Raw genomic sequence first — 14,490 nt, forward strand, 5'->3', positions numbered from 1 at the left:
TTGGGGTTTTTCTAAGAATGGGGGCAGATTGTCACATGATTTGATATTGATGAATGCCTGAATTAAGCAATGAACAGAAAGTAATAGCAAAGTTGGGGGTTTGGCATATACAAACTGTATAGAACATTATTACTTGGAATCTTAATACTGAGCTAGTCTACTTTTCCATTTTCAGCAGACAGGGTTATTCATGCTCTAGGAACTAAAAAGTTGATATCTACATTGAAATATTCCAATATTGTGAGACAGAAATACCCAAGGCAACGTTCACTCTATAAAGAAACAATAAGAGGCTCTAAAACCCAATACTATGCAATACTATGGTTTCCCATGGGAGTCACCTTGGCAGCACTCAATAAAATAGACACTATGACAATTATTTGTCTCTTTATCTTAAGGCAAATTAATGAAAATAATATAAAATATAAAAATATTGAGATATGGTTTGCTACCCAAAGCAATATAATACAATACAAAACAGGCAAACAAGGAATGAAAAACAAATCTCACCAATTATATCATGCACAAATTCTAACTTGCTACATAAATTTCATGGCAACTCTCTACAATTCTGTTTTTACAACAGCTGAGAAATTGTATGGGAAATGGCAGAAATGGAGTTTGACCAATTAACAGGAAACCCTTCAAGATATTTATGAAAAATTGGTTATATTTTTATATCATTGCTTCTATATGATCGCAGCAATAGCATTTAGACTTATATACCATTTTATAGTGCTTTTATAACCCTCTCTAAGTGGTTTACAGAGTCAGCGTATTTCCCCCAACAATCTGGGTCCTCATTTTACCCACTTCGGAAGGTTGGAAGGCTGAGTCAACCTTGAGCCTGGTGAAGTTCGATCTGCCAAATTGCAGACCGCCGGCAGTCAGCAGAAGTAGCCTTCAGTACTGCATTCTAACCACTGCGCCACTGTGCCATCTTTATTGACATTTGTACTTGTAAAGGGTTATTGTTGCTCTGATATGTATTGTTTAAAACTGTTTGGACTGAAGTGATATATAAATCTTAAATAAATAAATATGCAAGGAAGCAAGTATTCTAATCCCGGGAACAAGCACTATTCATTGGATCACAATAGCTCTTTCAATTTGCCTTTTTAAAAAACTTATCAAATATCATTCAGAAACTAATCAATACGTTGTGGGTGAAGTTTCTATAGAACAAGCAATCTTAGTGATCTGCCTTTTCCAGACTTTTTATATCCAAGTAATTTTTAATGTTTTAAGATACTAATCCTATTAGTCAGTGTTTTAGCATTATGTCATCTCTGTAACATTTGCTAACATATAAACTACTTGTCTATGTCATCTGGATTCATTCAAATTTCAGGTGCCAACCTCTGCAGATTTATATTTTTTAATTTGATTTTTTTAAAAAAATATTAGATTTCAATGTGACTTATTTTCATCCCACTGAAGAATTCCAAAACTCAGCAAGATGAAACAGCTGTCCATCTGAGTCATGAACATAAACAAAAAAAAGAATTTCTTTATACATAGTTGAATCTGGGCCAATTTTACAAAGAAAGCATCTGTATGCTTTCAGTTAGCATTTCAATGGGGTTGTAGGAAGGCAGGAATTTGCTGTCTTAAGCAATTTAACTGATCAACCTTCCGGAATATATTCCAAACAAGAACACAGCTAGAGTGATCATTTATTTCTACTCTCTTGAGATACATCCCCTCATCTTTCTGATGGAAAAATGTAAATCTACCTCCATGTTATTTATTGCCTATCTTTGATAGAGATTATGGCAAGAAACAAGGAAAGTTAGCTCACTTACCAAAGGAGATTCATTATAGAATCTCCTTTGGTTTGTACACAAACCATGTTTTGAATATTTTTAACCTGAAATTTGGAAGTTCTGATGAACCATTCCAGGTGGACATTAGCAGGGGTTAAGGGGGAGTAAAGGAGGGAAAATGCTGTGGAGATTGGAGGACAGGAAGCCACTTGGCTATGTCATATTTGAAGCTTATTGGTTTCAAGCACAGCACACTCAAGTGGTGCATGTAATGCAGTGTTTCCCAACATGGGGTCCACACCCACAGAGGGACAATTTTATTTTTAATGGGAGCAATTTGAACCTTGTTTAAACCAAGTTAATGCCCTTTTAGGATTCCTCCGCATGAGTACAGTTTACTTTTTGAGTAAAGTAAGAATTATATGTGGGGGGGGGGGAATCAGGATTTTAGAGATGCTTAGGTGGGGCATGGCCAAAAAAAAAGGTTGGGAACCACTGATCTAATCCTTCTACCATGTTCTTTTCTTTCTACCTTCCCTTAGTCACCACCAATAACAACAACTTTCTTGATTGCTGCAAATCTGACCAATTCACCCACTGTTCCCCAATATTCCCAGTGACATATTTTTCCTACCTCCCTTTAACTACCACTGATGATGTTTGGGTTTTGGCCTACTCTTTCCCTGAAGAAATGCTGGAACACACATCTGGACTAAAGACCTGTTTCAATCCAGATACAGACCACCCAAAATTCTCACCAGTCCAAATTAATATAACCAAGGGTCAGGACTGATAGTAATCCAAACCATCTGGAATTTGAGAAGCTGGGTTTAAAGTATCCAGCAGTTAATTAAACTATAATTCACTGATCAACTCAGAGAAGCCACATAAAAGGAAACTGGTTTCTTTAGTTCAAAACAGTAAGTTATCATCCTACAGTATTTGCTCTCCCCCCCCACCTTTTTTTTAGTTCTTTGTTTCATTTAATAGGCACACTTTGCAAGTGTGTCCTTTGTTAAAACACAATATACTACCCTGATCTTTATTTCTGTTCCTCATGGAAAACAGACATCTGATAACTCTTATTCACTTATTACCACGTTGTTTCCCATAAGGCTTTTGGATGTTCAAAGTTCTTGGCAGGATTTTATTCATTGGCACTTTATTCTTCAAATGATTTTAGAGGAAAGGCTACATTGTCCAGAGACATTTGTAATCATAAAGCAGAACAAGACTTAAAAATTATAGACTTAAAGCTTGTTATACATTCATTTAAAAAAACACCTGGATTTTATAAAAGGTTAAACTATAAAATAATATGTACAAACAGAAGCTGAAAACCAAAAGGAAGCCCATAGAAGGAACTTTAAAACAACAGAATAACAGAGTTGGGAGGGACTTTGGAGGTTTTCTTGTCCAATCCTCTATATCATTTCAGATAGGAAACCCTATACCACGAGTGTCAAACTTGCTGCATTGCACTGTCATCACATGACGTTTTGTGACATTTTTCCTATTTGCAGAGCTGGGGTGGCCGTGGCCTGCATGTGACGCATCTGGCCCGTGGGCCACCAGTTTGACACCCCTGCCCTATACCATTTCAGACAAATGATTGTCCAATCTCTTCTTTAAAATTTCCAATGTTGGAGCATTCACAACTTTTGGAGGCAAGTTGTTTCACTGATTAATTATTCTAACTGTCAGGAAATTTCTCCTTAGTTCTAGCCTCTCTCCTTGATTAGTTTCCATCCATTGCTTCTTGTTCTGCCTTCAGGTGGTTTGTGGACTAGCTTGACTCCCTCTTCTTTGGGGCAAACCCTGAGATGTTGGAACCCTTCTATCATGTCATCCCTAGTCCTTCCAGCAACCATTCTTTATACATTTTAGCTTCCAATCCCCTAATCATCTTTGTTGCTCTTCTCTGCACTCTTTCTAGAGTCTCCACATCTTTTTTACATTGTGGCGACCAAAACTGAATGCAGTATTCCAAGTGTGGCCTTACCAAGGCATTATAGAGTGGTATTAACATTTCACATGATCTTGATTCTATCCCTTTGTTAATACAGCCTTGGACTCTATTGGCTTTTTTGGCAGCTGCAGCTGCAGATCCTCTTCTCCTTGCTTATTACATAGAGCAGTGGGTCTCAACCTTCCTAATGCCACGACCCTTTAATACAGTTCCTCATGTTGTGGTGACCCCCAACCATAAAATTATTTTCTGTTTTCCGTATTTTTTCAAAAATATATCTTTTCTGATGGTCTTAGGCGACCCCTGTGAAAGGGTCGTTCGACCCCCAAAGGGGTCCTGAACCACAGGTTGAAAACTGCTGACATAGAGAGTGGTGAAGGGAAAGACCCATGAGAATAGATCAATATCCATCTCCCAGAAATGGATCCTGGGATTTAATGGCTGAGTGTTAATGAAAGAGAAGAGTAACTGTTGACCAAAAACTATGGTCAACCAGCCTGAAATTTGGGTGAGAATGAAGGACTTTAAGCATTGGTGAGTTAATGGAAATAATAAGCCTGGCTACAAAACTTTTTATAAGGATACTGAGTACCAGAAAAAGAATCTATAACAGGGGTGTCAATCTCAATTTCATTGAGGGCCACATCAGGGTTGTGTTTGACCTCAGAGGGCCAGGGTGGCATGGGTGGGGGTGGGATGACCATGGTGGGCATGGCCAGCTTGACGTCACTCATGTTGGAGGCATCTGTGGTGGCCAAGTGCTAAGGCAGGACTTCACTGAGACTCTCACTCACTCTCATTATAATTTCTTTCCTTCCTTCATTCCTTCCTTCCCTCTTCATTCTCATTTCTTCTTCCTTCCCCTCTTTCCTTGTTTTTCTTTCTTTGCTCTCTTCCCATCTTTCCTTTTTTCTTTGTCTTTCCTCTTTCCCTTTCTCTTTTCCTATCCCTTCTTGCATATTCAAATGCAAAAGGGGAAACACTTCTCCATTTATTTTGTTTTTAGTTTGTTTTGCTACCCCTCTGTCAGAGAAAATGGAGAGGCCCCCATTTTCAGCTGCAACTGCCTCCTGCAGGCCTCTGCCAGTGAAAATGGAGCTTGGGGGGGCATCCATGCTCCCCCCAAATCTGTTTTGCTGGCAGAGGCATTGCGGGCTGGTCCTTTGCTATTTCCAAGTCGGCCCTGCAGGCCAAATCTAAGCATCTAATGGGCCAGATCTGACTCGCAGGCCTTGAATTTGACATCCCGGAGCTACAATAACAAGAAGAGGCTATTGTATAATACGTAGATATATATTTGCCTCTCCTCCTTGTCATCCATAGAGCTCAGAATCCAGAAATATTTGGATCATGATTGAGCAATTATAAACTCCTAGGCAAACTCTAATTAAGCGATACCAGTTGCCACACAATAGAGGCACTACTGGAGCCACTTCCCCACCTTCTATTCTATTGTCTCACTGGACACCCCTACATTTAATTGCTGATGAGGACCTGGTACCATGTATTAATCTAGGGCACGGATGTCAAACTCACAGCATCACGTTGCCGTCATGTGATGTTTCATGTTTTTCCCATTCACAGAGATGGGGTGGGCGTGGCCTGTGCGTGATGCATCCGGCCCGCAGGCTGCCAGTTTGACAATCCTGATCTAGGGGAATACAAAATCAGAGAAACTACATTGCCTTTTCAAACATGTTTTTGGCTCCAAGAAGTCTGAATTTTAAGTCAACAATCCTCCCAGAGGAAAAAAAAAAACCTTCCAGGAGAGATTAGAGTGAACGCTGCCTGGGGAATAAGCACAGAAGAGAGCTTCAGCCAGAAACAGAACATGCAGGGTTAGAGGGCAAGGCAGGCTGGACTATCACCTGATTCCGCAGCAGGTTAGTCTGAGCTACGAGATGCGCTTGTAGCTTCCCTTGACACCACTGAGGCGCAGCTTTCTCAAGCAACGAGACAGGCTGGGCAAGAGCATATCCAGGACAAAGACAAGAAGAAAACAGGCACCTTTTGAGAATTATTTTTAAAATAAGAATAAAAATCAAATAATAAAGGTCAGGATAAAGCAACCATCCCAACAACAACAACAAAAACGGAAAACAAAAAAAACCAGAAGTCAGTATTAAGTGATAAGTCAAGGATGAATCCTATATGACATGCCAAATATAGCAGTAATTAATGCTCCACAGAATGATCAATGAACTCCAGAGCGAGCACAGCTTATAAACACTCCAGCTGCAGAGAGCAACAGAGAAGAAATTGTTAGTCATTTAGAAAGCAACACAGTCCAACCTTACTTAGTCTCTCTCCATAGATCATTAGTAACTTCAAAAGGAGCCAAGATTAAAAGGCAACTTCATTATAACAGCCATGCAGATTGTTCATATTTTGTAGCATTTGATTTAAACATCAGAGATTGACAACTGTCTAAGTCTAAGGTTGGAATAATTTGCATTAAGTACAATGGCACTTATTTAAACCATCCATAAGATCTTAGAACAGGTCATTTAAAATGAACTGAGTACTATACAGAACTGAAGAATATCCCCCTCATTAGTGATATGATTAGAATTTTCAGAGCACAAGGAACAATAGTCACAGAGAGAAACTTGATTGATAAAATATTTAATCTGAATTTTACAAAATCACTCTTGCTGATATCCTTAATTCCTGCAATGGTCATAGATAGAAACACAGCACATTTACCTCAATTCAAAAAGCCAGATGCCTCTCACCAGAAAAAGCCTGGACAATTTGCCCTAGCAAAATCATTTTGCCCCATGACACAGTCAAATCAGAAAAGTCTAGATTAGCCAAAATCCCTAAATGCAGGAATAAAGGAATACTAATAGAAAGAGCACTTTCTATACTGAGTTTTTCATCCCCTAGCTCTAAGACTTCTTGTTTCTTCATTTAGCTTTTATTTTCCTTTTAGCATTGGCACACACTACTGTTTTTCCATTTCAACTGTATATAATAGTTTTTGCATTGTTTTTATTCATAAGATAAAATCATGTTTGTCAGAAATTCTGAAGTTTGGGTACTTTGTTTTTTTGTTTTTTTACTTCTAACAACAAAAAGTGGATTGTTATGTAGATACATACAAACATACAGTGGTAAAAATACCTAAATAACTTGATTTAGAACAGACAGACATTTCACCTCTTACAAGGGCTTTTTACCTTGGCAATTTTAGCCTCATCTTTCTTCTTTGCAGTTTGAAGAGATTCATAATGATGCCTGGCACTGTCATAGTCTACAAGTTTCCTTCCCCGTTTAGCAATGCGAGACTGAAAGGAGATGTGAGAAGAACACCGGAGCCATGAAGTAACAATTTTCACAGACCAATGTATATGCATTCTGCCAATTATGCAATCAACAAGCAAATTGTCTTGTAATCAACTTCCCTAAATCTATCTAAGATCAATGTAAACTATTTCAACTTTTCTCTCAATGTATATGCTGAACAGTCTGATGCACGGACCTACACACACACACCAATTGACAAATATGCCAAAGTTGAAATTTTTCTTTCTACCAGTTAGCTGGATGGAATATTAGCTGGCTGAGTGGAAGGTTGGAAATAATGTGAAAAACACATTATTGTGTTTTTATCTTCGGAGTAACCTTCTGAGAAAGGCTGAAGTGAGATACAGTGACTTTTTACTGTACAACTTCATCTTACAGCTTTCCCATTTCCTCCTTAACAAAACACTAATCCTACTGCCTCGATATTTTTTCTCAAGTACCGTATGTCTCTCTTCTAAAGTATTTTAACTTAAAACATAGATGTCTGCGTGCTTTCCAAAATTCCTTTCTGTACCATGCTACGTCATTTCTTTAAAAAAAACTGAGAGAAATTGAATTGCTTAAATTATTATGATGCACATATAACATATTCTATGTTTGCATCTTCAGTTCTTTTGCTATAGAATGCACTTTTTACACACTCTGAATATTGTGTATGGTTCCTAGAGTGACAATAGTAAAATAGCATTTAAAAAACAGCTTGTTGTTGCTAAATGCATTTTTGCTTTGGGAGCTTTGAGAAATGAAACAGGAAAGAAAGATTAATAGATACCATGTTAACTTTTCATTAGCTTAAGATCATGAGACAATAAAAAACTAAATCCAGTTTTCCATAATAAATTACTAATTACTATTACTAAAAAATGAAAGCAGGGAACTAGAAAAGAAAATATTTGTACATGTTAAGAACGTGCAGCCTAACAATATTTGCGATCCATTAAGAACAAAGAAGGGTCTTTTCATCGTATTGAACAATGGTTTCTGATGTGATATATACATTGTATGGTTTTATTAAGTGTTATAAGTGTCTACATGGTATTGTGTCTACATGGTATTGGACCTGGGTACTTGAGAGACCACCTCCTGCCAATTACCTCCCTACGACCAATCAGATCCCACAGATTGGGCCTCCTCTGAATACCATCTGCTGGCCAATGTCGACTGTCGACCACTCGGAGGAGGGCCTTCTCTGTGGCTGCTCCGGCCCTCTGGAACGATCTCCCCGTGGAGATTCGGACCCTCTCCACCTTTCAGGTTTTCCGCAAGGCTACCAAGACCTGGCTGTTCCGGCAGGCCTGGGGCTGATGAGTTCCCAGCCCCACTTGAATTGTGTGACTGTTGTATTGTTTTTAAGTTGTTTTTTGTATTTGTATTTGTCTTTGTCCGTTTTGTATTTCCCCTTCCCCCATCTAGTTTGTTGGCCGCCCTGAGTCCCTCGGGAATAGGGCGGCATACAAGTATAATAAACTACCTAACTAACTATATTTCAAATCAAATAAATCAAGCTACTTCAATTACTCTGTTTCACCTAGAACAAACACATTGTTAGTGATACCACAATACATACGTTTGACCATTCAGACGACTATTGAATGATTAATTGATTGTGTCATTGTTGACTCTTAGCAATAACATAGAGATAACTATAGGGCTTCAGTAATCTTGGTTTCTTTTTACATATTTCTATTTCAGCTCTTTTGAGAGTTTAATTATTGTCAGCTTTTTATTTTACCATATGAATGTATCAGTTATGTATTTTTGTTCATTTTATAAATTTTTGGGTGGTAGTCAAATGTGGAATATAAATTATATTATCCTTATAAGCCAATCTATAAGTCACATTTAAGAAAATATGAAGGACTTCATGAAATTCTATATATTAGGTATGTTTATTACAAAGGGGCTAAACAGGATGGGTGCCTGTGAGCCTAGTGCACCAATCCATACTGTATATACCTTTTTCCCAAAATAAATATCTTCTACCTTGCAGAGATTATAGAATTCTTTACATTAGTGGTTTTGGAAGTATGGGTCTGGAGACCACTGCTGGTCAATGGAAGCCCAGTGAATTATGCAGCTTCCCTACATGCATCAGCCACAGCCCATTTCCAACAATCAGTTGACACCCTATCAATGGACAAGGGTGCCAGAGCTAAATTGGTGATTAGGCTCTAAGTACTATGTATGGTGGGAGGCCTCCAACATTTATCTGGCCAGATAAATGTGCCCCACCTCAAATACTATTATAAATACTTAATTCTGGATTGCATATTTTGGTATGAATATTAGTTTTAAAATGTCTTTCAAAATGGAATAAGAAGGCATACACAGATGCAACAATATTTTACTTAAAAATCCTTTCCCATGCTCACAAAGGTGAGCATGTAAGAAGGGGGTATCTAATGTGGCTTTCACCTCCCAAAAGGAATGTAAGGTAGAGCAAAATTTTATGAGACCCATACCTTTATGTCTGGGAACTGGCCAAGATAGGTGTCCATAGTCAGCAGTGCTTGATCTACCAGTTTCTGATGGAAGTCTGTCCAAAGCAGCTCATTGTTCTGGAACAGAAAAGGAGTAATGTGGGAAGAGTTGGGTTATCTGTGCATTATGCAGGTTTGCTCTATGTGAGCAATAGTACAATAACAGTGAGATACATTTCATACTGGTTAAGTGAATTCATAAGATAAATCATGTTTGAAGCTTCCTTTTTTAATATGCATATGTGTAACACCATTAGGATCTATTCCTAAAACTGTTGTGTTTTTGTTTTCTAGACAATTGTAATAGCTACAATTATTTAAAGGAGTTGGACAAAGATACTAGTTTTGTGCATCTTCTACACCAGCAGCCCCCAACATTTTTGCAACCAGGGACCAGAATCATGGAAGACAATTTTTCCATAGACCAGGTGTTCTGACCCAGCCTTAGCAGAAGCAAGAAACAGACTCCTTGTCTCAAAAAACCCTCTTTATTTAGCTCCTGTGAATTACTGGCATTCACACACTGAAAAGTCCATGCAATAATCCTTCAAAGGGTTAATTGCAGTAACAGACTTTATCAGTTCCTTGGGATACTTGCCAGGTCAGGAGCTTCCAGTCGCAAAGCTGTAAATTAAGTTCTGGCAAGCAGTCTGTGAGGCATGAACCATGATAAGCAAATCTTCCAAAAGAAATCCGAACAGTTGTCTCCGAAAACCACACCTCCCCTTTCCTCCTGTTTATTCCCCAGCCAGGCAGGGGCAATTCAGCCTCCACGTGTGCTTTTCTTCCTGAGGCGGCTCCTTGTCCTCAGTTGTTCTCCTCTCCTAACACTTTGCACATGCGTGCATATGGAACAGGCCCCAGCTGTTTGTCCTCCCCATTTATCTCCGACTCCAAAGGCAGCTGGGAAAGGTTGGACAGCCCTGGCTCTACCTCTGCTTCCAATACAGGGCATCCATCAGAGTCTTTCCCAGACTCCAGGACTGGCCCAAGTTCCTCCTCAACCTCCAGGACTGGCCACAACACCGGGCAGGGGAAATGGTTTCCATTTCACTCACTCGCCTGCCGTTCCTTACCAGCTATTCAGCTCAGTTCCTAGCAGGCCATGGACCAGTACTGGGGGTTGGGTACCCCTGTTTTATACAACAGGAAAAGCTCTAACTGTTGAATTTCAACCCGCCATGAACAAAAGATTTACTTGGAATATTTGCTATATGACAAATATTCCTGTGCCTTTTTCCCCCTATCTCCACAATATTTTGGATTTGTTGTGGCCCATCAGATGCCAGGAGAGCTAGCAGCAGAGTCAGATGAGGAGAAGGTTGAGGGGGAGCCTGGGCCGGCTTCAGAGCCTTTGGAAGGCTCTGATGAGGAAGGAGAATCAGAGGCAGAGTCTGGGTCTTCCATCCTTCCATCCTCCCCCAGGTGGAGTCTTTAGAGTCTAAGCTGAGTGAGGGGAACAGATTGGGCCCTTTCCAGATGTGTGTATGCATAGGGTGGAAAGGAGAGGAGAGCAACAGAAAGCAGTAAGCTGGCTCTAAGGGAAAAGAAGACATAGACGCTAGCCAGCGCCTCCCTGGCTGGGAAATAAATAGTAGGGGTTTAGGAGTAGCCTCTTGTCTCACACAACCGTTCGTTTTCCAGTGTACATCAGTCACATTGGATTCCTTTGCCAGAACCAGGTTGTTGGGACTACTGCTCTGTATTTGAGGTGCCAATAAATTCTCCCTGCTGGGAAATAATAGGATGTGCATTTGCCTCAGCTGATGTGAACAGAGACTGTTCTTGCCTTGTTTTTAGAAGGGGAAAAGACTTCCATTTGTGACTCATTACTTTGATGAGTGAACAAAGACTGTTCTTGTCTTGACTTAAATAAAAAAGGGTTTATGTTACTCATGAGTAAGTGGTTTCTTATTGCTTGTGAAGGCTGGGTCAGAACAACATTTTATGAGATATATGGGTTCCATCAATTCATTCTTGCTTTTTTCTAAGCAGCTACAATATCAGCAAGTGCCTAGTGTTCACGTTAAGTTGGAAAATATGATTTGCAGACCCTCAGGATCAGTACAGTTCCCCCCCATCTGGTTTCATACTGTCTGGCTGTGAATGTAGGAGACATGTTATTTGCTTCTTCTTGTGTGGAATTTTTGGTATCTGAAAAAGAATATTGTTGTATCATAGAACACACCAGCACAATTTGTGCATGATGTAAAATAGATAAGCATAGTAAGGCATAGCCAGCTCAGGATTTTTGCTTGAATACTCCCTCATTCCTGCTTTGCTACAACAGGCACAACAGGCACAAGGAGGAGATTGGAAATACCATCTTCTAACCCCAAAGTTTACTCGACACAACAAAGACAAGTTGTAATTAATTCAAACCATGGTTCATTAAAACAAAGCTGGATTAAATCATGGCCTATGACCATGGCAATTTTCAATAAATTAACACTTTGTAACAGTCCTGGGTTGCCAATACTTTTACTACTGGTTCGGATGCACTTCTGTGCATGCTCGTGCTCACAACGCTTGTGTGTATGTGCAGAAGCATCCGTGAGGGTGTGTGGAGCCTCCCGCCACCACTATTACCAGTTTGCCTGATCCGGGCCGAACCAGCAGCAACCCATCTCTGCTTTGTAAACCAATCGATAAGTCATGAAGAGGAAGTGATGGCTTCTCTTCTTTTCCTTGTGACAGAATATGCAAGTCTAAGATTTAAGCATATTCAATTGTGTGTAACACTACACTACGGTTCCACAATATTACATATCACCCAAATCCATTTAATACATTCTGTCTCCACAAATTTGAGATCACAATACATTTATCACACTAATGCATGAGAAATCCAAAGCTCACCTCTGCTATTTTGTTAGTGTCATCCCTTCCTGGCCACTCAGGTTCATATACTTCTTGCAAACATTCTGTAAGTCTCTTGGAGGCTTCATGCATTGCTTTGAAATAGAAAAGAATGACATAATAGTACCCAAGTAATTATTTACACACACCCTAAGGAAAAACCAAGCAAACACTTTGCTCATATATAAAGGACTTGATAATATTCATAATATTTGTTTTCCAACAAATATTTCAAACAAAATATTAGAATTTGTTCATTCCAAAAAATGAACAAGAAAACTTGTCACACACAAGGTAGGTAGATGATAGATAGATAGATAGATAGATAGATAGATAGATAGATAGATAGATAGATAGATAGATAGATAGATGATAGATAGATAGATAGATAGATAGATAGATAGATAGATAGATAGATAATGTTATTTGTTCTTCAAAATTACACTGAAAGATTAAAATAGGAATTGCTGTCTATTGATATAATTAGTCTGAGCTATGTTTTATGGAGTTTTGTTAAGGTGGCAAGAACAAAATTAAAAGGAAGGGACAGGATTCCATCAGAAAGAGGAGATTTGCATTATGATTGCTTATCTCTCCTGCTTCTTGGAAATTGAAAAGTATAACATATGTCATTTACTTGTTATTAAGCAAATTAATAACTCCAAGCTTTCAAGCCTGGTGGTCATTTTTTTTTACCATCATGGGACCTAACAATATGTCAGGAGCCAGGAGGGCATCTCCCCCACCCTTCATTATCCTCTTGTAGTTGCTATCCTATGAGACAAGATATAGCTTGAAGGATTTATAAAATATGAGTAGAATCTATCTGTAGCACATCCTGAGGAAATGTTTCCAGATTATACTACAAATAAATAGCATTTGCCCTGCTCCAAATTTTTCTTGACCTCCACTATACCCCAACCATTACTTAGTTCCATAATTATAACTTTCTAAAATAATGCAGATAGTTCTACCTAGTAGCAATAAACAAAACCAAGTGAGATAAGCCTTAATAGTGGCTTCTGGAATTTACTTCAATGAAGAGCATGAAAAGGCAGTAGGACTATTATTTGAAGTACTACCTTTAACTGAAGTCAGGTAGGTCCGGAGATCCTTCTGTAGCTTGGATCCTTCTGACTAAAAGAAAAAAAGTGAACAGAATTAGTGAGTAAGCTATTATAATAACAGGTCACAATAGTTGGTTATGATATTCCAGTATTGGTGTTCATCTTTAATATCTTAAAAAGAAAGGCTAGAATATTGCTTTTCTCTTAAAACGAACCCTTCTAGTTTCTAAGATTAGCTGTAGAGGCAATTCCCAAAATCAGCAGAAATTTGACTTTTTAGATATGACATCTTCTTTGTAGAACATTTATCTCTGGAAAGCCATATTAATTTCCTTTAGGCTCCCAATTAACTATTGTTTTCATTTTTTTTAACTTTTAATTTAATCAATTAAATGATTTTCAGTCATTTATATAATTCCATATTGCTTTTATTCACAAATACTGTCAACCTCAGATTTACAGTACGTAGAGAACAGTCACATCAATATTACTAATGAAAACTTTTCATTTTGAATGATAAATTTGTTTCAATCTAATGGCCAATGTTGGAGTTGGGCAACCTGATTTTTACAGCTGTTTGCAGCTGGAATAAAGCAGGAATCTCCAGGTTTCCTATCTTCATAGGAAGTAGTCAACAAAGTACTTTTCTTCTTGAGAGCAAGGCTTTTAAAAATTGCAATCTCACTGGCTTGAAATATGGTCTCCATCAAGGGTTGACAATCAAGGAAGAATCTCTTAATTGTAACAGGGATGTAAGTCATTTCTGACCCGAGCCTCCATTTTAACATTTAAATACTCAAAGTCCCCAACCAATATCTCCAGCATAATTCCAATTCTGCAAATCCTCTGCATCTGGGATAATTTAATCCTCAAAGTGTGCATCTTCAAAGACAGTACAAAAGAAAAGAAAATGATTGAATACTGGGCAGCCCTTCCCACCTAACATCAACAAAAGCTTTATGGCCATGGGAACAGCTGTGACTTTTCAAAAGGAAGGACATGGGCAGCTGGAAAAAGAAAAATCTATCTAGCAACTGTTT

At 38.6% G+C, this 14,490-nt stretch overlaps 1 protein-coding gene across 13 annotated transcripts in view; it reads right to left on the reverse strand.

Annotated features, from left to right (window-relative positions):
* The window catches only part of BIN1 (bridging integrator 1), a 133,095-nt gene that overhangs the window by 39,579 nt on the left and 79,026 nt on the right, over positions 1-14,490 (reverse strand). For 10 of the 13 annotated variants that reach the window (XM_087712237.1, XM_087712223.1, XM_087712228.1 and 7 more), the window contains exons 3-7: positions 13,466-13,520; positions 12,384-12,478; positions 9,507-9,602; positions 6,918-7,025; positions 5,604-5,696 (exon numbers count right to left, since the gene is read on the reverse strand). In XM_087712237.1, the coding sequence (XP_087568363.1) occupies positions 5,604-5,696; positions 6,918-7,025; positions 9,507-9,602; positions 12,384-12,478; positions 13,466-13,520 (447 nt within the window). The remainder of the gene's footprint in view (positions 1-5,603; positions 5,697-6,917; positions 7,026-9,506; positions 9,603-12,383; positions 12,479-13,465; positions 13,521-14,490) is intronic. The other 3 variants (XM_087712270.1, XM_087712246.1, XM_087712292.1) reach the window with 1 other exon arrangement.

This window comes from Thamnophis sirtalis, unplaced genomic scaffold, assembly GCF_051295495.1.
Source record: "Thamnophis sirtalis isolate CommonGarterSnake01/CBP01778 unplaced genomic scaffold, rThaSir2_p1.2 scaffold_1, whole genome shotgun sequence".
Classification (NCBI taxonomy): Eukaryota; Metazoa; Chordata; class Lepidosauria; order Squamata; family Natricidae; genus Thamnophis; species Thamnophis sirtalis.